The 26,918-nt window shown below is 38.8% G+C and overlaps 1 protein-coding gene across 1 annotated transcript in view; it reads right to left on the bottom strand.

The window, feature by feature from the left end:
* smyd3 (SET and MYND domain containing 3) overlaps nt 1-26,918 on the bottom strand; it is a 74,761-nt gene that overhangs the window by 4,876 nt on the left and 42,967 nt on the right. The window contains exons 6-10 of the mRNA XM_069693756.1: nt 17,442-17,509; nt 11,140-11,242; nt 10,390-10,500; nt 7,137-7,224; nt 6,424-6,598 (exon numbers count right to left, since the gene is read on the bottom strand). Of these exons, the coding sequence (XP_069549857.1) occupies nt 6,424-6,598; nt 7,137-7,224; nt 10,390-10,500; nt 11,140-11,242; nt 17,442-17,509 (545 nt within the window). The remainder of the gene's footprint in view (nt 1-6,423; nt 6,599-7,136; nt 7,225-10,389; nt 10,501-11,139; nt 11,243-17,441; nt 17,510-26,918) is intronic.

The raw sequence follows: 26,918 nt of genomic DNA, 5'->3' as shown, positions 1-26,918 counted from the left end.
GATCTATATGAAAATGTCATCACATTTATTAGAAAACACAAATAATTATGAGATGATAGAATTTATGTATATGCATGCAAACATGCATGAAAATGGATGCGCATCGATGCTTATTGACCTTTGTACATAATGCCCCACATTCTGTATACGTTAACATATTCTAAAGTGTAAATTCACACACAAATGCACACATAGAACTGGGACAGTCCTTGTTCTATATAGATAAATACACACCAGGGACTTTTAGGAAACAGCTTTGTTGTTGGCAAACACTGGAATCCTCAAAACACTCATTTACCCGACTCTTACTTTTCCTTTATTCTCAGTTCTTTCCATCCCTCTCCTTTAATCTCTTATTCACTTTCCCACTTCACATCTCCTTTACTCTGCTCCCACCCATTTATGTTTGTGCTTTTTACCCCGCTAGCTGCAGGGATTAAAGTTGCCGATGTTGTTTGGCTGGTTCCCTCTCTCCTCTGCAGCGCTCCAGTCATTCCTCTTCTCAACTCTACCTCTGCTGCCCTCTTTCATCTTTCTTTTATTTCCTATTATGTCTTCCTGTTTTCTCTTGATTACACATACAAAATTATATTTTATTTTAAAGTACTGTGCACTGACAAAGCACAAACCCTTCTCCATTTTCATTTTATTTAAATCTTTAGAGCAGTCTCTCTCTCTCTCTCTCTCTCTGAAACACACAAAGAAAAAGAGCTTTAAGTAAACACAGACACATAAATACACACATGCACACCAGCGTTAATGTATGAGCATGCATACAGCGATAAGGTCAATATGAATCCACTTCACCCTGTTTAACCCACTGTTTGCCAGATTTCACTTCCCTCCAGAGTAAACACACCAGAAGAGGGTTTAATGGGCTCTCAAGTCAGCAATGTAAATAGAAACTGCATCTGATATCAACAGAGCATTACTCCTAATCATTTCTTTAATGATACAAAACAGTAGCACTCACAGGCTGAAAGTTTTCCACCCTTTGATTTAAAAGGAAAATCTGAATCAAGTGAAATCCAAGTTAATTAACTTGTAGTAGCCACAGATGCAGTCATTTCAAACTCTACAGCTTCTTTGATCATTTTCAGTCCCAATACTAATAGCCCATTTGTTCACACCTTCAAGGCTAACTTAACCACTAACTGACAAGCTTACCAATTACAGAGGTGTTCCCAGATCCTGTGGTTAGAATGGAATTATTAAATTGAAAATTCAAAGAGTAAACCAACATTAGTCCGCCATGAATAATAACAAGTTACAATATTGATTTAATTACCAAGCCACTGATTCAGGCTGTGATAACATGCAGACATACACATACAAACATACACTCCAATTATATTTCCTTTTTGCATAAAGAACCACAAAGCAATCAAAATAATTGAATTAGCTTGCTGTCTCCTGATTTAGCCCATCATTTATTTCCCTGGAGAATAAATTGAAGAGAAATACGGTCTTGTCGGACGCAGCTAGTTAGAAAGCCATTGCTCTCGGCTATGACTAAGAGAGGGGGCAAGAAGGAGAAATTAATAGTTGTGGAAAAGTGTAGCATTTCCAGGCAAATGCAGTGGAACTAATGAGGCACTTGTTTGGAACAAAAGATCCACAATCTGCTGTTTGAGAGAGGGAAACATGGATTATTTTAGTAAGAAGAAAAACGGAGAAGGAGAAGCAAAACATGGAGGAGAGATTGGCTCCAAGTACTCATCTTAATTGTGTTTTGTTGTCTGTCAATTGCAGCAGTAACTTCAGTTCCAGAGGTTGTTTTTTGTTGTTGTTGTTTTTTTTTACAAACTAAGAATAACTTTGCATCTATTAGTTAAACAAAGAACTTTTAAAATGAGCTTTGAATCATAGTTTAACTAACAGGCAATGGCAACTCTTCTCACCAGACAAATACACACGTTCACATTTGTGGAAATCGGGGAGAGAACCAGAAAACAGTAATCTATAACACCGGCTCCCAACCTTTTATTGGCCTGTTTGAAGCTAAACAATGAATAGTCAAAACACCTTATCACTCTCAAATGATTGAAGAACACATCGACCCAGTACATCATGAGAAAGATTTGAGAATTTTCTTTTGTGGAAATTTGTTTCTTCAACTTTTTTCAAAGTTACTTTATTCATCTTGCAGCCCCTCATATTTTCTTGCACTCTTTGTGGATCCTGACACACAGGTTTCAAAGAGCAACATCACATTACATTTAGGGTCTGATTTACTAAAGGTTTTTGTATGTAAAATCACGTGCAAACTCCACACCACCCTCAAAAAAATGCCCAAGCTGATCTATCTACTAACAACGTGCAGTGAGGATTGCGTCTTTCAAATGTGCAATTTAACACATGTTGTCCATTTGGCGTGTTTGCCTGCATGCATATGTAATATTGGACTTTCTGCTTGAAGGTGCAAAATACTGGGAGGGAACATGCAAAAACATAAATTTAGCACCCGCAATGATATTTATTAAACCTGAAAGTAGAAACAGGAGAAGTGATCGCGGGTTTATTTTAGTACGACTGAATGGAACGTATTAATCAGGTGCGCTAATCTGGAGAGACGGCTGCTCTTATGGTGGTGAGAAGGAGACGCAGACGTGGTTTGACATGGACATTTTTTTTTATGTCAGAGGCAGAAATTATTCAGACATATCGTTTGTCCAGCGATGACATTTCTGAGTTATTGAATGAACTGAATGATGATTGACAGCCAATAACAAGTAGGAGCCACGAAATACCAGCAAATCAATTTTTTTTTAGACTCAGCATTTTCCTGCCTCTGAGTCGTTCCAGCGTATCTCTGCTTGGATGTCCCGCCCAGTCCCGTTATTCAGGTGAGCTGTCACAGGTCCTGAATGTGTCCCGCAGAACTCACAGGTAGGTTCATCAGGTTCACGAGCACTCGCGAGGCACTGAATGAAAAGTCACCTGCTCATCACAGAAAGATCTGGACCTGCTGATTGGTGTTAGAGGATCTCATCCACCCTTCTCCTCTTTTATTTGCAGACTTTTTATTATTAAGCCTTTTCTTTTGCTTTTTTGTTTTTCCCACAGTATTGACTTGAGTATTGATCTCCTAGCGTTTTATTCTTGTTATTTTTATATATTTGTTTAATTCAATAGGATCAGATTTCCTGTTCCATTTACGGTCGCTCTATTTTCACTTGCTGCAATCACTTTAACACACGCAAACCCCTTATTTAAATACAGCGATTTGCACCTGATATCAGTGACGCAAATAGTCTTAATAAATCACCTGCAAAACGGTGCAAAATAAATGTGCGAGCTTTTGGAAAAAACACACAATTTAGTACCCTTTATTTGAGATCTTAGTAAATCAGGCCCTAAGTATTTACGTACTTTTGAATTTCACACTAGCCTCTTACATTGTTCAGTTCGTCAGTTTGTGGTTTTCAAAAAGGTTCAGAGTTTATTTCATCACTACTTCAGTCAGTGATTTGCCTGAAATATTTTCATCTTCACCAGAGATGGAAGAACTTTGATGGTGCTGGTTTTAAAAGACTTTGCATCTAATATGCTACCACCGACAGATTCACAAAGACTGACATTGTGGGTTCACTTTTCTGGTCTACTGAGGGCATCGCCAATGCAGAAATCTTATGCAATGCATTTCTTTGTATAATACTGCTGAATGTTAATAACAGTGCATCCAGTCTTTGCTCATTTATTCATCGGAACAAACCAAAACCTGTAAATGAGGGAGACTGTTTTGACTGTTTTCTGTAAGTGCTGCCCAACAAATCTCAGTGTGATGTCACATCTCGTGTTTACCCAAGGAAATCAAACAACTAAACAACAAAACGTATCCACAGAGGCTTTACTTTCCTGTATGTCTACATGTTTTCATGAATACATTAAGGTGAATGGATTCACGTATTCATGAATGTGTGTGTGTGTGTGAACAAATCTATAGCAGAGATACGTTCAGAAAGCCTGGCGTTTACAGCCTGCAGCAGGTGTGCAATATTCGCAGGGAAAACCCTCTCCGTAAATCTAAAACTGAACAGAGAAATCGAAAGGAGAACTGCAGAGAGAGTGAAAGAAGAAAGGAATACAGAATGAGGGGAAGGACAGAAGAAAGAGAGCGATAGAGAACTCCTGCAGCTATCTTTCTTCCTCGCCATCTGAAGAGCCCAGAGGAAGATAGAAGATGAATATGGAGGATCCTCCTCCTCCTCCTACTCTCTCTTACTTTCTTCTCCAGAATCTTTCCTATTTTTCTTTCCTGTTGTCTGCTCTTTGTCAACTTAATGCTCAAGTGTATCCCACTTGTCTTCTTTTTGTCCATTTCACAAATGTTATGGACTTTTATTTTACCGTTTCCCTGCGATACACCAATGTCCCCTTATTTCCTTTCTTTCCTTGTGATTCTGTCACTCTTATTTTGTTTCCTTCACTTCTACCTACTTTTATCCATCATGTAAGGTTGTTCATCACCATTCATCCTGCACCCTTTTGCCCTCTCTCATTTCCCCTTTATCTCCTGCTTACATCCCCTCTCTTACCTCCATCCGCACTCAGCCCCTCTCTCTGCTTCCTCCCTACAACCATCCCTCACTTTGCTTTTGTCTTTGCTTCCTTCAGACATTTTTCTTTCAACTGACACCGATCTCTCCATGCCCTTCTTCGTATAGCCATCTCTCTCCTTCTTTCTGCTGTTCTGTGTCTAGTTATTTATTTATAGGCTGTTGCCGTTTCTCTCCTGTGGATATGTTGTTGCCGGTGTGTGTGAGAGCATGGCTGTGCCACTAGAGCTCTGCCCTTCACACAAGATCAATTAGTCTCACACACACATTCACAAGCAAGTGTGGGTATAATGTTGTGTGAGGAAACTGCACTGCAGAATAAAGGAGGTGGAGGCATGAGAGGGTTGTACTTCCTGAACCAGACCCTGTTATTTTACTGAAGTTTTTGAAGATTTAAAGATTTTGGACTTTTTTAGATTTCCACTTTCTTCTCTCCATTTATACATCTGATTTCTTCACTTCACCAACACTTTATTTACTACATTTATTTGATGTCTCCTCTTTATTAATTTGTTCTTTTCCTTATGCCTCATATTTTGGTGCTGAGCAGCCTTAGGAAGTAATCACTATTTAAATTTAAGTTTTTCTCTGGGTTAGATTTTGTAAAATCAGTACAAAGAGTTTTCTGAAATCTAAAACATGGTTAAACAAATTCTGTAGATACAAAACTCAACTTAAAAATGCATGTATGCAATAGTCACAATATCAAACGTACACAATCAGACCTTTTTGGCATTTCTGCATTACTTACATTTCTTAACCAATGATCACCAGGAAACCAGCAACCCAACGATAGCAAAACAAGCACGAGTAACCACAGTCCCACAGATTTAAAATATCTTTAACATCGATTATGCAATGTGCCAAAGCTAATTGGTGTAAGAAAGAGCACAACCAGCTGTAAATACAATACATCCTGATATGCTGGAATGTGTTGCAACTTGGTAAATCTGTTTTTCAAGATGTGACCCACTTGATGTCATCACTGTGGGGATATTTGACTAATTTGCTTCTGTTTGCCTATGCCTCCACAGGTGGAAAACGTTGAGCTCTCAGCCGCTGCATTTTACAATGATAAACCCTGAAATAATTTCCTTTCTATGATCTATTCTTTACATCAACTTTCTAAACCAGTCCTGATGGGCTTTATTTCCACTACGCATGGATAACAAAACAAAATCCATGTGTCCTTTATCAGGTCAAAGAGTCAAATTCATTGCATTGTGGAATCTACTTGTGTTGAGTCTTTCCACATTTGATCACTGCTTTCAATGCTCGCCATTCACTTCAAACTCAGAAATAAGCAAAGCACCCTTTTAATGTTACCCTAACAGATTACTATGCTATACCACATGGCTTTTTCCCATTAAATTTTACCCTTGCTGTGAATCTCCTGAATCTTTTAAAGTAATCTATCTGAGACTCTCCCCTTTCTTTCACAGCATAAAATGATGGAGATTGGTCTAAAGTAACATAAAAAAAAACAATCTGAAAGACTTTTGATGACCATGTAGGAATCAGGACTGATTAGTAATTAATAATCTATATTGGTTATGCAATCCTGCCTCAACTGAGAGAGTTGCACTACAGATGCACTATGGATGAATTGTTGTCATCACTTTACCGCCTTGTAGCTTCACTGAATCCTAACACACATCCAGATTTGGAGGCAGAACATGTTTTTTTTTTTTTCAATTAAAATCTGAGAACATATCAGACATCAATGGGTAAAGCATGCAGGTGACATTCTCCTGCCTGAGCCACACACACACACACACACACACACACACACACGCACACACGCACACGCACGCACGCACGCACGCACGCACGCACGCACACGCACACGCGACCACGCACTCACCTGTACACTGTAAGCGTCTTTAACCCGAACCTCATAGCTTCCTGCCAGTGTTGCAGGTGAACACAAGCATCTAAAGCCATGTCTGTAATTCTGAGCTTGTAGAGATTTTCATCAGGAACTTCACCACCAACAGTTGATAACAGATGTCTGCAGCTCTCGAGCAGTGCTTGCCAATCTGGAAGGTGACTTAAGGAAAAACAATATTTATACTGGATGCCCAGAAATGGGATGAAAGCTGCAGACTGTGAAGGGAAATCTAAGTATATATGAAGACAACTTTGCATAAAGTGGCTGATTTTGTGCAAAGTCATTATTATCTCATGTCTGTCTCTTTCCATCCTGTCTGCTGTATGGTGATGAAAATAGTTACGTTCCAGACAGCACCTCGATCCACACTGAACTGGAGCCTTAATTACTTGGTTAATGGTTTCCTAGTTCTCAGCTGCCAGGAATTTGTTTTTTAGATACTGATTCATGTATTTATTGGCTGAACTTTGATGGTAAATTACCACTTCGCCTTTAGGATGATGTAGCAATCAAACTGTTTGATTTCATTATTTCATGCCTGTCTATTAAAAAAAGATATATATTGGCAATCAAGAGCTGACCCTCTGAAATGTTCAGTTACAACGGTGTTAATTAAATATGAACATCAGAGATTGATAGAGGCTTGGTGTCTACAGGCTGCAGTGGATCTTGGAGGTAAAGGATCCTGGACTCTGTTTTTAGTCCTTCCAGTCTCGGTAGAGTCTCCTTCAGCAGGCGCCATGTTGCTTCTTCGCCTGAAAGCATGAGAGCATCCTGGGCAGAGAAGAGACACATTGTTGACATTAATGTCTAAAACAATCACTCTGGTGCATACTTGATGTATATGCAGGCTGATATTACACCATTCTGAGGAACAGGTGGAGTGAGAATTTAAAAAAAAAAAGTATAAATAAAAAGAGTAAAATGTGGTATTAAAATTGAACTGTGAATAACAAAGTGTGACTGACAGCTGAAATAATTATAAACAGACATAAAGGGAAAGAAACAGGTGACACAGCTTAAATAGACCTGAGATGTTAACAAGTCTTTACATGCCCGAATAAAGGTCTTTACACACTTGGGGACATTTTTTTTTCATGGGATTAATTCGCACTACAATATTGTTTCTGTTGTGAATACTTTCACACAAAATGCTAAAATTATGCGGTGAAAAAGTGCCTTTTTTTCAGGAGGGGGTTGATTTTTCTGAGCTTTGGTGTGGCAAGTGAAGGCATCCATGCATCATATTGTGTGGAAGTGGAACAGACAAAACATCACAACTTCCAGTGACAATGTCTAGCCACCCGGAGTTATATTCAATAAAGGGAACACAAATTACAAAGACAATGAACTCAAGGACAAGCACAGGAAAAGATCTTCATCACTGGATGATGATGAATCCAACATTTTTCTGAGGAATGAGCCAACACAAATCTATACAAACATTTTTGGAACAACCGATACAAATTCACATCACTGCCTACATGAATAGTTTTGATGTCAAATATTCTTAGGCCAGTGTTTTGCACTTTCATGTCATTTATTTGCATATGTAAAGGCCTTAAGGGTTTGCAAAATTAAATTAAAGTATTTATAATTCTGTCTCTTTCTTTATGTGCATCTTAACATGTGCACAACACACTCATTATGCACAGAGAAAAAAAAACAACAACACACAAACGATCCCCCAGGTTTGATGTCAACAATCATCTGTTGCCATGACAACTTCGGGTCACAACCCAGCATCCTGCTGTCATCATCAGCTAAAGATTAAAGACAGAGAGGATAAAAAAAAAAAAAAAAAAGTGTGTGTGTGTGTGTGTGTGTGTGTGTGTGTGTGTGTGTGTGTGTGTGTGTGTGTGTGTGTGTGTGTGTGTGTGTGTGTGTGTGTGTGTGTGTGTGTGTGTGTCGCATGCAGAACAAAGGTTGGTTGAATAAAATGGATGCCATTGTCCTCATTTGAGTGCTCTCTCTCACTATCTCAAACACACACACAGAGGCATAAACAGATCCTATGTTCTTGAGAGCTGCTGTGTTGTGGCAGAGTAAGACCAAAGTGTCATATATGGTGAATAGAGAACAAAGTTACATGCAGAAGTGAAGGCAGAGACAAAAAGACGAGAAAAGCGAGAGAAAATAAAACAGATGGATAGAGACGTAGACACTGGGACATGAAGATGGAGTGGATTAAGATGGATGGAAAAGAAAACTGCAGCTGAAAGACAAGATAATTTTTCTCATTTTTCAGTTGGTGGACAGAGAGAGAGAGAGAGGGTGTGAAGAGGTGGAGCGTGACAGAGTGACAGAGAGGAAGAGCAGGACATCAGGAGATAACATGGAATATGAGTGAAGGAGGGAAAAGGAGAAGAGGATGGGAAAGAGTCCACTGAAACACGTTGTGCACTGATACACAGTCTTAAATCCACAGCACGGCTGAGTGAGTGAGTGAGTGAGTGAGTGAGTGAGTGAGTGAGTGAGTGAGTGAGTGAGTGAGTGAGTGAGTGAGTGAGTGAGTGTGTGAATGTGTGTGTGTGTGTGTGTGTATGTCTGATCTTTTCAAGAACATTTTTACAAATTTAAGTGATTAAGAAATTATAGTTAGGTTTGGTTTAAGGAAGAAAATGTATAAAATCCCCAAATACAATGTATAAGTTTATGATACAGTCGTAATAAGTTAAGAGTTATGCATACAAATCAGTAACACGTGGAGTGCCGAATATAAATTTTAACCACTTTAATGGAGGTTTTATTGCATTTTTTTTTTTAATATTGAGTTAATCCACATACAGTCCAACTGCTCAACAGCGCACAACACAGATGTTTCTGCAACGGTACTCTAAGATACACCACGGTGTCATTTCTTTTGTTTCATCTCCGACAAGCACTCTCTGGACAAATATCTTCTTGCAAATGCGGTGCTGTCTTCAGGGTAGTGAAAGTGAAGTATTAAAGCCGTGTGTCATGGCAATATCTGCACAATGAAAGTCACAACATATATATATATATATATATATATATATATATATATATATATATATATATATATATATATATATATATATATATATATATATATATATATATATATATATATATAATATATATAGATATTTAATGTACTGTATATATACTGTATGTACTGTGCATTTTATATTTTATATTTATATTTTTTATTTTATTGCTTTTCTATTATATTATTCTATTCTATTATTATTTTATTCTATTGTTTCTATTATTGCTCCTGTATGTATGCTGCTGTGGCGAAAAAATTTCCCCTCGGGGATTAATAAAGTATATACCTACCTACCTACCTACCTACAAACGTATCCAGCAGCATGAAGAACAAGAGATCGGGTATGATTTCGAATACGGTACTCAAAATTCTAATATTGTCTTTGGTTTTGATGAGACGCCTGCAAGAAACAGATTAATGCCTGTTTCTAATGTTTGGTTGTTTTTCACACGAAATCCAAATATGTTTCTAAAATTTCTCTATGACCCATATTGTTTTTGTTCCAATATACTCACATAGACATGGCCAAGTGGTACCAAGGAAAGTGAAGCCCTTCTATATTGGCAGACACCAAAGAGGGATGTTCATGAAGACAAATATAGGCGAAAATAAGACACTTGTAACTTTTAGAAGCAAGGTTTTTTTTTTTACATATGTTAAGTCTAACAGCAGCCTCATTTATGAATGATATACACTTTATCACTAATAACCAGGTCTGACAGAGAAATTCTACAAACACCAACAAAGTCAGTGTCAAAAGTACGATATGGTCCGCCTGTTTTAGTTTGTTATTGGTCATATTTGGATCATTGTTTGCATGTGGAAATACAGTAGTTGTGTTTTGTGAGTGAAAAACATCATTGTAGACGGCTGTAACTCTCAGAAATCTGCAGTGAACGTGACAATAGAATGTCTGTGTGTCTAACCTTGTCTCGACAGTCACATCGCTGGCAGTGGCAGGTAAAGTGGTACTGGTCCTCCAGCTGCTTCTGTCGATCTTCAGTCAGTGACAACGTCTCAATATAACTTATAGTCAGCTGGACACAGACAGAAGAGTTTAGTTTGAAATGAAAAGTATTTGTATATTATTTAGCCTTTTTGACATAGTTTTAGTATATTTGCTATATAGCAGAGCATGGTTATAGATAGAAAATATATTTGGAACTGAATTTAGGTAAACTGAGTGTGGAGAAAAGTGAAACTGTAGGAGGGAGGTGTGTGTGTGTGTGTGTCTTTGTCCAGATGGCATGTAAGCATCTCATTACATATAATCACAAGGGATGATGAAGAATGGAAAATTTGAGAAAACAGAGCCAAGTTAGGAGCTGTCATCTTGCTTATGTTGCTGTGATATTTCACTTGTCTCTACTTTTAATAATGATTCATAACAATGAGTTCATTTTACATCCATCAAAATATACAGAATTATTACTTGTACAATAAAATTAATTCCAGAACAGAAATGGTTGTTAGTTTCAGATTATGTGTCATTCAAAACTGCCAAAGGCATTGGCTCCCCCATCAATAACAACAGTGGATAAAGAATATTCAATAAGTATTGCTCATAAAGTACATGGACATAAAAGCAGGAGCAACATCGCACTCAATCAAAACAGTCATATTCCACATTATTAACGCTGTAAAGATGCAGTGTGAGAGTGTTTTCTTCCTCATACCTCGTCTTCAGTGTTGATATCCTGAACAGCTCTGAGCTGCAGTTTCGTTCCCTCAAACACCATCACACAGTTTGGCCTACAGTCATGGTTTAACAGAGATAAACTGAGAGAGAGAGCAAACAAGAAGCAAAAGGGAGAGAGAGCACCAGAGAGTGGGAGGAGGAAGAGGAGGAGTGAAGGGTAAAACGAAAAAGAGAGGAAAAGAGATAGAGCAGTGAACAGGGAGAAGCAATGACACATAGAGAAAGTAAAGGAAGAGTGGGAGGAGAGAGAGAGAGAGAGAGAGAGAGAGAGAGAGAGAGAGAGAGAGAGAGAGAGAGAGAGAGAGAGAGAGAGAGAGAGAGAGAGAGAGAGAGAGAGAGAAAAATGTTTCTGTGATTAAAAGTTTAACTTCCAAACAAAAATTCTGAAAATTGTTCTTGGCAAATCTGGTGTGTATGAACTGTATGCGTCTCCTGGCATTGATCGCTGTTGATCAGTTTAGTATAATTTTTTTTACTCAGAAATAAAATCCCATAGAGTGCATTCGGAAAGTATTCACAGCGCTTCACTTTTTCCACATTTTGCTATGTTACAGATTCCAAAATGGATTAAATTCATTTTTTCCCTCACAATTCTACACACAATACCCCATAATGACAAAGTGAAAAAAGTTTGTTTCAAATTTTTGCAAATCTATTAAAAATAAAGAATTCAAATATAACGTACATAAGTATTCACAGCCTTTGCTCAACACTTTGTTGAAGCACCTTTGGCAGAAATTACAGCCTCAAGTCTTTTTGAGTATGATGCTATAAGCTTGGCACCTATTTTTGGGCAGTTTCTCCCGTTCTTCTTTGCAGGACCTCTCAAGCTCCATCAGGTTGGATGGGGAGCGTCGGTGCACAGCCATTTTCAGATCTCTCCAGAGATGTTCAATCGGGTTCAAGTATGGGCTCTGGCTGGGCCACTCAAGGACATTCACAGAGTTGTCCCGAAGCCATTCCTTTGTTATCTTGGCTGTGTGCTTCGGGTCGTTGTCCTGTTGGAAGATGAACCTTCGCCCCAGTCTGAGGTCCAGAGCGCTTTGGAGAAGGTTTTCATCAAGGATGTCTCTGTACTTTGGTGCATTCATCTTTCCCTCCATCCTGACTAGTCTCCCAGTTCCTGCCGCTGAAAAACATCCCCACAGCATGATGCTGCCACCACCATGCTTCACTGTAGGGATGGTATTGGCCAGGTGATGAACGGTGCCTGGTTTCCTCCAGACATGACGCTTGGCATTCAGGCCAAAGAGTTCAATCTTTGTTTCATCAGACCAGAGAATTTTGTTTCTCATGGCCTCACAGTCCTTCAGAGATGGTTGTCCTTCTGGAAGGTTCTCCTCTCTTCACAGAGCAACGCTGGAGCTCTGTCAGAGTGACCATCGGGTTCTTGGTCACCTCCCTGACTAAGGCCCTTCTCCCCCGATCGCTCCGTTTGGCCAACTCAAGGAAGAGTCCTGGTGGTTCCAAACTTCTTCCATTTACAGATGATGGAGGCCACTGTGCTCATTGGGACCTTCAATGCTGCAGAAATTTTTCTGTACCCTTCCCCACATCTGTGCCTCGATACAATCCTGTCTCGGAGGTCTACAGACAATTCCTTGGACTTCATGGCTTGGTTTGTGCTCTGACATGCACTGTCAACTGTGGGACCTTATATAGACGGTGTGTGCCTTAACAAATCATGTCCAATCAACTGAATTTACCACAGATGGACTCCAATCAAGTTGTAGAAACATCTCAAGGATGATCAGTGGAAACAGGATGCACCTGAGCTCAATTTTAAGTGTCATGGCAAAGGCTGTGAATACTTTATGTACATGTGATTTTTTTTTTTTTTTTATTTTTAATAGATTTGCAAAAATTTCAAAAAAATGTTTTTCATGTTATCATTATGGGGTATTGTGTGTAGAATTTTGAGGAAAAAAATGAATTTAATCCATTTTGGAATAAGGCTGTAACATAACAAAATGTGGAAAAAATGAAGCGCTGTGAATACTTTCCGGATGCACTGTACATAATGCCTTAAAGTGGATTAGATTCAAAAACTTTGTCTTCATTCTGCTCTCTCCTGCAGCTCGATGATATTGAAAGCATCACCCTGTAAATTGCCGGGATTGGTTCCTTATGTATGTGATGTATGAAACACTCACTGTCTGGATCCGTGTTTTTGACATTGTCAGCCTGTCACTGCAGTACCAAAGTGGAAATACTCAGCTGTGGTGTTGGCTGATTATTTCACTTATGATATGTCTTCTAGCATATAAAAAACAACAACATATGGACATGTTACCATGGTTAAAAACTTGATTGTTACCGGAGGGGGGTACTTTGAAAAAAACATACCAGCACACTTTTTGGAAAATAGGAGTCTCGTTCTGCTGACGCACCAACTGCAACATGTCCCACTGTTTTCTCAAATCAGTCAGTTCAGTCTTGACTGGATTGGAAATTTGTGCCGACATATTTATGAGATAAAAAAAACACATGTTGAGTGACACATCTCCAAAGACTATCACCCATCTATCAGCTAGTGTAACGTGACAACTCAGGGAAAACAAGCGTCTTATATCCCTGTATCCAAGGTGCTGTTACAGCGTTAAGTATCATCTGACTAAGTGAATCTAATGTGAATCCTGCACATTTAAGATTGAGTGCTCAAAAAAACCAACACTCACACTCACTCACTCACTCACTCACTCACACACACACACACACACACACACACACACACACACACACACACACACACACACACACACACACACACACACACACACACACACACACACACACACACACACACACACACACACAGATAATTCCCTGCACAGTAAGACAAAATAAGTACTCTGCTTCTGTCATAACAAATCACTCTTTATTTCTTTCTGTTGGTCTATCTGCCTCCCTGACTCTCTCTCTCTCTCTCTCTCTCTCTCTCTCTCTCTCTCTCTCTCTCTCTCACACACACACACACACACACACACACACACACACACACACACACACACACACACACACACACACACACACACACACACACACACACACACACACACACACAGGCACACGCACACAAATAAACCAAACCAGGAAACGATGGGTACTCCACTTCTGTCACAACAAAGGCTTTTGTCTCATTTCCCAAATTTATTATGGATACAAATCATCTTCCTACTCATCCACTTGCAGATTTATTTTGACAAGTGGCATCATCAAGACACTGATGCAAAATATAAGTGTTTTCAGTGACACATCACACATTTTCCCCTTAGTTCCTAAGTCCCTAAGTTCAATATTACCAGTATATCTTAACTGAGGTTTTATTAGAATCATAAAGACTCCGATTTTGACGCTATCTTTGTAAGGATTTTCCAGTATAATGTCTGACATGGTTGGGGCAGGATATATTATAGCAAAGGTGGCATCATCCAGTCGGTGTAAACTAATGGAGACAAACGTGAGGATGGAAGAGAGGCAGGATTGTTCAAAATCCTGATTGTGTAAGATAAAGTAATTATTTACGCCTGATCGAACTTGATATAATTAGTAAAAATGCCCTGCTATTATACACATTTGATGAGTAATGACGGATGTCCTTGACTTATTGTGTTGCAGACACACTCACTGAATATTAGAAACACGTCTAAGTTCAAACTGCAGCCTCCAAAGTGATCATAAAGTTGAATCAATAGGATTTACTTAATGACTGATGAGCTTTAGACAAGTGTGATGACTGGCAGCAGAGTAACACACCTTTATTTGTTGTCTTATATGTAGGTTATGAATTAACTGAAAAACCAAAGTATGTAACTGGAGACAGTAATGCCAAGTTGCAAATATAATTTTCCTGTATTGTAAAGTCTGCACTTGATGTGCATCTTTCCCAAGCTGAACTGTGACTGTGTGTTGATGTTGTGCTTTAAAGGAGAGAAGTATTTTAGGAGCTCCCTGACACATAAAAATACATTTATTATCACTGTACACATGGCTGGGAAGAAATAGTGGAGAGGTTTGTCTGTTTTTATCACCCCATCCATTACTGATGCTCTTGTTTATCATATTCAGCTAAAAAAATGGCTGCAGAGATGGAAAAAAATGTGCATGTGTGTGTGTTCAGCCTTTTTAAAACATCAGTAACCCTCTGGCTTTGTTCTTCAGTGGAGAAGTTGCAGGTTGAATATCAACTAGAAATCAAGCCCTCCAAACGATGCTTTTATCTGATGGAGAGCAGCTCATTAGCATACTAATTAGATTAATTAACTAAACCACAGCTCACATTAACAGTATCTGCTCACACTAACTGAAACTAACTGCTGCTGTACGTAGCAGGGTGGAGAGTGAAATATCACTTGTGTGAGAGTACAGACAGAACAGGAATAATGTTCACAACTTCAGCTGATATTTAATGCTATAAAAGGTTCAATATCATCATCTCTTTGTTACTGTTGTCTGCTACTTTATTTCTATGTTAGTGATTCTCTTGAGTGTTTTCATGTAAACAGGTTGTTCCCTACTGTACTCATGCAGCAGCACTAGAAATTAGACCTGAATGTTGTTTACGGTTTTCACCTTAAAGAGTTGAACCAGACTCACCGTCTACAATCTACGACGTTAGATTACTACAGTACATCCAACCTGCTGTAACCTGTACATCCAACCTGTCTGTAATTTTCGCTCTGTGGAGTGTTTTTTTACACTATTTAAGCTACTTTTCACTGTCAGTAGAAAAACTGGGATTTACTTTTGATTTCTAAAACCAGAGGTAGTTTGTACGGACAATGCACCGCACAAATCACTTCTTTTCTAGTTTAATCTGACCCTCACACCTTTAAACGATGTGGAACTCATAAACATCTCCCAGGTCTTCGTGTCATAATGTCACCTAATCTCTTCTCCTCACTTTCATTTCAGTGGACCTCAGTGGGGATTTGGCTGCAGCTACATGTGGGTTTAAAATATTCTGAGGTTCATGGTTTTTGATGGATTATGGCAAGTGAACAAAGGTCTGTGTTGTCAATTCAACTGTGAATCATTTAACCACTTATAGAGAGCTCAGAAGATTTTACATCATCTCTTCAATAGGCCAGTTAGCTTTGAGGTAGAATGAAATATAAAGAGAAGAGATCAGTAGAAAGAACAAGAAAGTCAGATAGAGGGAAAAATGTGTTTTGGAGCAAACTTTAAAAAATATAGCAGAGACCGAAAATGAACAGAAATTGACGGGATGCTCAGAGGTGTATTCTCACCAGAGTAATCCTCCTTTTTTCAGCAAGGCCTCGGTTGCTAGGCAACCTAAAAAAAATGAATAAGCAAGGGACCATCCTGCAAACGGGCCCATAATTTATGGATGAGTTACAACACAAATCGCACACAGACACGCGTGGTTTGGCTGAGCTTTGGTAATGCCACTGTGACCATCTGACATCTCAACACCGGCCAGAAAAACTGGCTGGGATACCTGCAGTGTGTGTGTGTGTGTGTGTGTGTGTGTGTGTGTGTGTGTGTGTGTGTGTGTGTGTGTGTGTGTGTGTGTGTGTGTGTGTGTGTGTGTGTGTGTGTGTGTGTGTGTGTGTGTGTGTGTGTGTGTGTGGCAACACTAACAACATGTACAACAACAGGCCAAATCCCACCCGATTCACCCAGGATTCAATACAGGGATTACAGTGCATATCGCCTTGCAGTGTGTGTGTGTGTGTGTGTGTGTGTGTGTGTGTGTGTGTGTGTGTGTGTGTGTGTGTGTGTGTGTGTGTGTGTGTGTGTGTGTGTGTGTGTGTGTGTGTGTGTGTGTGTGTGTGTATGTGTCTTTCCCTCTCACATTGCAGACAACAATCACATCATCAATCACACATCAGTTGGAGTCAAACCTAGCATTTCTCCACGCGCCCTGGCTTCTCTTCTGCCTCCATCTTCCCCAAACAGCGTTATAATATTCTGTCAACATTCATTTTAAAGTTTTCGCCTCATAACAGAAATTCTCTCTCCTCTATTCCTCCCTTCTTCCTCGCACTTCAAAGAACTGTCAGGAACAAAGCGGGGAGAGCTTTGAAAGTGAGCGGGTAAAGGGTGGGTGGGGCTGGTTGGGGTGCGGTGTTGGGGCAGGTAACTCCAAGCTACATTTAAATTTGTGGCGTTTTTATTGTACAAGTATGACATTGTGGGTACAATCTAGTAAAGATTATGAGCTAGATTGAAATCAATGATACTTTTAAGATGTCTATGCTCCTCACCTTGCCCTTTGTGTGTGTGTGTGTGTGTGGGGGGGGGGGTGCGTGTTACCTTGGGTACAGCCCAACTCCAATCTCCTGTAGCTCCCCATCACTGATGGTGAAACAATTACATGTCACCTAAAGGAGAGAAAGAGAATAAAAAAAAGTGGAGACAAAGAGAGACTGATTATTTGTTAAATTGCTTCAGGGAACCAACAGTACCTTTCATCATATGTTCTGAACATTTTTACCCATCTTTGGCACCTGCAAAACCCCAGCGGCATTTAGACTGCAACATGACGTGCTTCAAGATGCAGGGGCGTATATTGTGCAAAATTGCCATCTGGTTATTTTTGAGCGAGGGAAATTATTTCTTTTAAAATTAAAATAAAAAATGCTTTTTAAATAATACATATGCCTCTAGTATTTTTCATCACCTTAGTCTAAAAGAAAACTTTCAGCGACCATGTACGATGACATTTAATAGAGCAAGTGAAATTCTTTTGTTTCCCCAAGGGTCTCTGAAAATGAAAAAGTGAAAGAAAATGAAAGTGAATGCTGTAAATATAAAGACAGTATTCTCTGAAATTGTACTGATGAGACCAAAGAATATAACAGTAAACAAGATAAACCCAACAAATTCTTTGGAAATGAGTTGCTATAAAATCACTTGAGAAGAGATGATGAAATTGGGGTTATCAGTTCCTCTTAGCGTCAATAAATACACTAAAATCTCTGATGTCAGCAGAAAAATCTGAAGGAAAAATGTAAGTGAAATCACATTTTTGCCAAGCACAATTTTTAAGTACAATTTTATATACAGAGATGTTGAATGGAAAGCAAATACTGCTGAGATAAGATCGTTAAAGGTTACTACATTATTTCACACTGTAACGACCTGCATGGATTATTTTCTGAGACAGCGTTAAAGTGGTGATGCCAAGCAGTCATTTTTTGCATTTTGTTGCCTCGCTAGCAACTTGGATCAGTATTGGTCCGGACTAAAGTATAAACAACTAGTAAGCACTCGGAGAACTCACACCTCCACCCTGCTCAACAACTGTGGCGATGTTACAATTGTAGCATTTTAGGTTCTCCCTGTGAAACAACTATCATCCAAATACAATCAAACCAGCCCGAAGACATAACCTCCCTGGTGGAGCTAACTATTGAAATTTTGGTACAGAAGTTTATGATGCCTGAGGAATGAATCCCAATGACTAATAATGACCTGAAATTTGACTTTTCATCCAGCGCAACCATGACGGTTGTTTATAAACTGCAAAACTAACAACATTTCCAACAGCCTCAGTTGTAGTTGTTTCATTCTAATTCTTGAATGTTAGCAGGTTCATATCCAAAACTAAGACAGTCAACACAATAAACATGTCATGTTTGCATTATCATTATAATGCCCCAAGCATGGCCACAAAACTCCTCATCTAGCCATTATTCCTGGCCCTTACTGTTTACTTCCCAGAAACATTGTTAAAAATATCTTTAAAAATATTTAATCAGGTGTGTCTACTTTTATTTTTAAACAAATTGAGCATTGAAATATACAAACGTATCCAAATCTTTATACCTTGTTTTAAAGACATGTAAGCAACACCTTCCAAAAGCAAATCATAAATCTTTACAATCAAATATTTAATTTTATTATACTAAGATGTTCAAGCACAAAACATCAACAATGAGTCTTACAAAATTTACAGGCCAGAAAAAACTCAAATCATGTTTTGGGAAGGCCTCAGTCGCTGTTTATATAAAACTCCCACAATGCATCAGGGTGGTCTAAATGACTTAAAGGACACATGCCAGGAACAAATTCATTAATTAGCCGAAAGCTTTCAGATGACAGAGAGGAAAACTCGGCAGAGAGATTGTTTGTTTCTTTCAACTAGCAGAGTTGGCACAGACAGTTTTACAAATAAAATGCCTGAAGATGTTTAAAACAGCAATACACACACAAAAACGTGAATTAAGTTAACAAAGAATTGAAAGATTAGAAAAAGGGGGAGAAAAAAGGCACCACCGTCTTTGATATGTCAGCTACTGAGCTGGTGCTGGCAAACAAGTGTGTTTGTGTGCATTAGCTGTGTTTCTCTGCTGTACGCAGAAAGTATATTAAAATAAAACAGTAATTTAGGTAATATTATAATTTCATTTGTTGTACAAGGAGAAGACACAGACAAGCAGAGACAAAGGGAGCCCCAGACAGATGTTTCCCATTCAGACCAGAAACACAACTCATCAAGATGATCCAATTCAAATCTGCAGTTGTAATAAACACCATTAGAGTCAGGGCTCCTGGGAAATGAGGGTTTATATGCCACTTATTCATCACAACATGCCAAATCTTGGACAAAATGTTCCTCTCTCTCCCTCTTTCACACAAATCTTTTTTTTCATCTCACACATACTTCATTGTTATTCAGTTTCTCTTACAGACATTCATCATCTGTGCCATAAAACATGCATTACAGCGGGGGGAGACAGATACATTACATAGTACAGCCATATGTTATATATGACTGACAATGCATTAAGATAGAATAACAGTTAAGCGCTTTCATTAGATTTTCATTTGGTGAAGTCGATGTCACCCATAACAGAGACAGACGGATGACTAAAATGAGTTTAAGCCTGAACGGTGCCCCTTTTTGCTGATTTGTAGTTATTATTAAGTAATAAATGAATATTTTGTGAATGCTTTAGTACGTAATACTTCTGCTTGTTAAACACTGTTGTTATGTTGTGTGTGTGTGTGTGTGTGTGTGTGTGTGTGTGTGTGTGTGTGTGTGTGTGTGTGTGTGTGTGTGTGTGTGTGTGTGTGTGTGTGTGTGTGTGTGTGTGTGTGTGTGTGTGTGTGTGTGTGTGTGTGTGTTGCATGGATGGGATGTGTGTTGAGCCCACTGGCCCAAACATCTACAAAACCCTTTCATACAGTAGAATACAAGGGCTGCAATTAAAATCCCTATTATTGATTAATCTGAAAATTACTTTTTTGATTAATCCATAAATCTTTTGGTCAATGAAACATCAGAAAATTGTGACAGAAATTATCATCATGATTTCTAATTGCAAGAGCCAAAGTGACATCCTAACAGGGCTGACAGAAAATGATAGAAAAGTGAAAGAAAAAAATATTTGAGGAGCAGGAACCAGAGAATATTTCAACTATAAAAATGACTTCAATGATTCATTAAATATAAAACATTGTTGCTCATTATTTTGCTGCTTTATAAACTACTTATTTCATGAGGCTGCTGTCACAGGTTAATCTGTGGGCGTCACCATTCAAGGACACAAAAGTCTCCATGTTAACTACTAAATTACATGACGTCAAAACCACAGAATAAACATACCGAAGTACCAAATAAAAAGGAGGGTCTAGAAACCTGGTTCAATGACAAGCGTTGACCAACTGTCATTTGAAAGATTACAAACATTGCTGAGACAACTGTTATGTTTTGCCATATTTTCCCATTTTATCCATCTGTCTCCTTTAAGAAAAAATTATTTGAGTCTCACTCAGTTTTCACTTTAATACAGCACAAAGACAGGGAGGAACATTTAAACAAACAGTGGTGGGGTGCTCAGCTGGACATAAATCTTTCTCAGAAACACACAAAAACAAACACACACACACACACACACACACACACACACACAATCTCGCTCAGGAGGTGAGAGTCAATCTTGCAGAACATTCACATCTGCAGAGCCAGTTGGTGGACATCTTTTGCATCACAAACACAAACACACACACACACACACAATCTGATGAATCAGTTCATTTATTTTTGACAACCACAGCAGCCCTAGAAACATGAATGTCTGTCACTGAGTGAGGGAGTGATAAAGTTACAGTATTGGTCGACCGAATGCCGGTACTTCCTCTGTCTGTTTCAAATTAAAAGCCCCGTACTGTTTCATATCAGGTTTTGAAAATGATCTATTGGAGCTGGTGTGACCACACTGAAAAATCTTCCTGTTACTGTCAACAAACGCTCCTTAGTCTTAACAAATGCTGCTCCACTAGTGTTGACAATTCATACAAGTTATCAGTAGAAAGTAAGATAGTCTGAAAAAAGCATGAGCTCGATCCAATTCTTTCCACTACAGAGCTATTCCAAAACATTTAGTGAGGACTGGTCTGACTTGCTGGATGTAAAATATTGGTATAAACTTGCCCTTGGCAAAATATCTCAATCCTCCCCTTTCACTTTCTCTGTGTTACCATTTTCAAACTCCCTACTGCAATAGGAAACAACAAATTCAGAGTTGAAAACTTCATGATGATAATGGCAAGCTCTGAAAAAGTTTTGGATCATGGATTAATGCTTGGTTCTCTTCAGTCTTTCATGAGGATTTAACAGTTTTAATGCCAGGACTCGTCTTCCCACATGCAAATGTTCCAAGAACACAAGTTCCTCTCTGACACTATTGGTCACCATTGCTGTATCCTTGGCTAAGTGCCACCAAGAGAATTGTGATGAGTTCAAATAAAAAACATCAAGCCAGGGCAATTTTATTCCTGTAGAGCAGAATGACATCTGGCTGCAACCAGGCCATTGTCTGGTGCTGGCAGAGCGTGGTGGAGATAGGCCTGGTTATGGGGTCTGAGTGAGGACTGAAGTGGACTGCAAGGTTCTTCAAGAGTAAAGGTGAACCACTGTTGAACGTATGATACTTTGCGACCTATAAACCGTACAAATTAGAGTTGAATGTAGGTATTGTTGTTCCCTGGAAGAAAATTAATCAGCTAACACTTTTCTGGTTCCAGCTTCTCAAATGTGAATATTTATACATTTCCTGGTTGTTTAACTGAATATTTGTGGACAAACAAGTAATTTGATTATATCATTTTGGACTGTGGGATATTTTTATGATAATTTTTCATTATTTTGTGATATTTTAAAGACTGAACTAAACTGACAAAAAAAAAAAAACTGGCAGATTAATCAAAAACTAAAATAACCCTTGGTTGGAGCTCTGTATACCTGCATACTGTATAGTGAGGTTTTTTTCAAATGTATCAAACATTTTAACAATGAGCTCAAAACTTTATCTGTAGGAAGTGCCTTAGCCTACAAGATGTCTTGCATTGGCAGAGAAACAGCACATAATTTACCTCCACGGCGGGGCAAACAAGTCGTCCATCAGTAACCATGGAGACAGCTGTTCATATGTGGAGAACTGTTGAGAGCATCCTTTCAGTTTACCTGTTTATTTATAACCTCCCTGCTATTAATGAAATCCCTTCATGGCTGTGAGTGTGGGTTCATTTGAGGTGACACTCAGGTGAAGTGTGAGTAAGGGGGGGACTAGCTGAGGAAAAGACCATAGAGAGACGTTACTGTGCCCCCAGGGCTACTTTCTACCCATCTTGAGTGAATGAACTGTACTCCAGAAACTGAAAAGAAAGGGTCTCTCGAGCAAATAATAGCAGGTTCTTAATGGGAATTACATGCCTGATAAGATATTGCCATTCCCACTGTTGGGAATTTCACAATCACAGCATCTGCACAAAAGACACCGTCGCGTACATTTTGTCTGGAAGGGTTTTCTTCAAAATGATGCAGAAAATGTTACTCCCCGCATTCATTCATTTGTTTGGTCGTTTATTTTTCTGCCTGTCAGACACAATATTTCTTCTGATTAGATTTGGATGAAACTTGGAAGAATGATAAATGTGCATTAGAGGCAAAGACAGGCGAGTAAGAGAAGGGTGTAGTGAGCAGCCTGTGAAGTGGAAAATGAAAAATAAGATCAAAGATCTCACTCTGCAGGGAGTAAAAAAACAAATCAGAATTTTGGACTCCATTCTGCAGGTAAACGCCAAAAAGGTTTAAGGTAATGAACAAGCAAAAGAGATGAGATTCACATATAGATCCAGACATAAATAACTACAGCATTGTATTAAACACTTAAATTAATACAAAATATTTTAAAATAGTCAATGCTAATTTGTTGATAATTTATCTAATTGCATGTATTGTAACCAGTCAGTCCCTATTCAACCACTCAAATAACATCAAATAACATGTACTACAAATACACACCTTTTTTTTTTTTAATAGAAAAATATATTCACATTTAGAGTTTTGACTCAATGGCTTGTTGAATCTGTTGGATGTGTAACTGACACTCAATATATTCAAACTTTTCTATCTGTAAAAGCCAGCAAAAGTTGTGTGAGGTGTCAGAGTCCCTGTGAATGCATCCTCATCAGAAATTGAGACTAGAGAAGCTTCTACTAACCTGCATGCTCACAGTAAACTCCAGTCAGCTGGAGGGCTACACTCTGCATGTCTGTGCTGACATTAAGTATTCCCGGCAGGAGGGGCAGATCAAAATGCTTCCAGTGACATTTTGGAAACAAATATGGATGGGACACCTCTAAGTGGATGGATGGGGGTTTGGGCGGGGTGTGGAGCGGGAGGTCCTGTCATCTCATATCGAGGTGTTGGATTGGATTGGTTTGCTTTGTCCTGTCATGTCGGTTCAAAAAACTTGTGACTGGATGGTTTATGTCTTTAATGTTGCTGGAATCGGTTCAATTACTGTCACTCTGGGAAGAACTACAAAGGCCATCAGACCAAATCAAAGGCCGCAATTGTGGGTGTTCTGTGCATGTGTGTGTGCATGCTATTAATGCTTTGATAAAGTATTTATGACCTAATCATGGGTCTTTCATCTCTCAATAGACAGGCAGACAAACACAGACAGAATTACAGAGGAAATATGAAAAAAAACAAAAACAGGATAAACAGCCTCTTCTCATTCACTGATTCAGAAGGAGCCAAAAGTCTGGACACACCCACTCACTCAGTGGGTTTTCTTTATTTTCACTATTTTCTGCAGTGGAGGACAACACTGACGACATCAAAACTAGGAAATAATACATTTGGATTTATCTATCAAACAGCAAATTTTGTTTAAGTTTAGGAGTCTTCAAAATAGCTCCCTTTTGCTTTGATAAAAGCTTTTCACACTCAACATCTCAAATTTAGACTCATCAGATTAAAGTCCACCCAATGTGTTACCTGGCCTAATGAATTTGACCATGAAGGCCTGATTAGTTAATGCTGAGATGTGTCTGCTATTTGAGCTATACGGGAAGTATAGACCCTAAAGTACTATCACAATATTTCAGGTTATTTCTGTGAAAATGATATTCTTCATGATATGACAATATACTGAAAAAATCTTATTATTAATTTCATGAAGTTAATAAAAACAATTAAAGTTATAGTTGTATATTTCAGAATAAACATAACAGTTTGCATCCAAATATTCCTTAAAAACATAACTTGTTTGTTGAATATCTGGTCTTTTGTAACCAAAGCACATCAACACCACTGAAATCTCAGGCATTGTGTACCAGTCCTTAAAGTAATGATGGACTGTTGTGTCTCTTTACTTAGCTGAGCAGTTCTTGCCATATCAAGGATTACTACAGTAGATAGTATAGCATTCGCCCTGTTCATATTCTCTTAATCCTGTTTACTGTACACCAATACTACTCCTACAAAACTCAACTCGCATGGAGAAATTCCACCAATTCACTTGTAGCAAGGCTCATCGGTTAGATAAAATCATTCCAGGTGAGGACCTCGTGAAGCTGGTTAAGATAATATCAGTAGTGTAAAAAGCCTTCAACAAGGAAACAGTGCGACTTTTAGGAATCTGCAATATGAAACACAGAAGTTTATGAGGCCCAAAACAGAGTTAAAAGGAGAGTGAATATAGGACCTTTATTAAGGGGCCAAATAGATGACTAACAATAAATGCAAACGTTGCTCTATTTTTTCTAGATGTGTAACTGGATAAATGTTGGCTACTTCTGTCGGCTACCTGTAAATGGGTAATAAAATCTGTTATTGCAGGCCATTGTAGGCTTGTTGTTTTTTAATAAAAAAAAAATAAAAGTAAATATAAATATACTGGACAAAGTGCTAAATAGTCTGTCCATAAGTGAAAAAGTTAATTTTCTAATGAGATGAGCCTCCAGGAGTGGTCTTCTAACTTTACTATGAGCACCAGCTGGAGCCGAGCACACGGAGTGAGTGCCGAGAGTCTGTCAGATGTGCTTTGACATAGCTGGCAGGAAGCTCTTGTCAGGAGCTGCAGTGAAAACCCACAACATTATTTTACAGCCTCGGGTTGAGCTGGAGCCACAGTATCATCTGATAGACTGAACTAAATCAGTGTCCAACTGCACCGCTGACTGGACAGCCGACAGTGCAGTTTATATTGTTATTTTCTCAGTGCACTGCGCAGCACACATCCAGTTATGGACACATTTCTGACACCAACAGTAGAATGTGTTTTTTTATGGTTTATTTGATTAAAAAATAATGATATAATAATATCCATGCTATTCAACTTTATAAATTTACACTCTCCTCTATTTTTCTGTTATTTTTGCCAGTTGTTCCCCTGACTTTTTCAAAATAAACACAAATATTTCAGAGGATACCGAAATGACTTACTATAAATGAATTTCCTGGAGACTTACTTACCATAACCAAAACCACAATCACCACTCGCTTAACCTTAAACCACATCTTTAACCTAAAATGTTAAGGGACTTGCTTTTTTTTCCCCAAAAATGAAAATAAGTCGCCACAATATGAAAGTGAAGTAAACAGGCCACCACAACAGGAGTAGTACAAGTACACACACACACACACACACACACACATATATATATATATCCCAGGAGTCCATCTCTGTTTAAACAATATTTAAACAGCCAATCTCAGGAGGGTATAGGAGGGAGACTGAGAGAAAGGGAAGATAGGAGAGGAAGCTATCAGATATAAAGATGTATAGAGACAAAGTGAAGAGGCTGCTGGAAAGTTGGAGAGATGGAGGTAGAGGTCAAATGACAAGAGTCTGGGAGAAAAGGTGTGATCCAAGAGGATGGAGAGGAGGTGAGCAGAAATATGTTAAAACTCATAAGTCAACTTGTTAGGGAACTTGCTGAATGAAAGCAGGCCAGCTGAATCAGAGAAGTGCACTCTGGGAAAACACAAAGAAATATCGAGCGGAAGCTGCCACAGAAGAAAAACGGCTACAGCTGCTGCAGCAGTGAACAGAATAGCAATGATGTGAGTGAACAGCATCACAGATGCAAACGTGCAGGCTACATACAGCCTACATGCCCCAGGCTGTGTAATCAAACACGAGATTGCCTCCTGCTCTCTAAAAACGTATTTCCATCCTGATACCCAATCACATCTGAGAGAAATAGGAGAAGAAAGTCAACATGCGGTTTTGTCAAGTTGGCACATTTTCAGCTGATGAGCTACTAAGCTGTTGCACCCATACACACACACACACACACACACACACACACACACACACACACACACACACACACACACACACACACACACACACACACACACACACACACACACACACACACACAGATCATAACAGTCCATGTATATCGAAGTGGATTTATTGAACATACTGTACATTGCTCACACACATATATACACATTAGCATTCCCATTTCATACTATGCTGT

Source organism: Brachyistius frenatus, unplaced genomic scaffold (assembly GCF_029030835.1).
Source record: "Brachyistius frenatus isolate BFR_SWC_R1_liver_20210118 unplaced genomic scaffold, ASM2903083v1 Contig_15, whole genome shotgun sequence".
NCBI lineage: Eukaryota > Metazoa > Chordata > Actinopteri > Embiotocidae > Brachyistius > Brachyistius frenatus.
The sequence above is the reverse complement of the archived record's forward strand: the minus strand, read 5'-3'. Positions and strand labels throughout refer to the sequence as shown.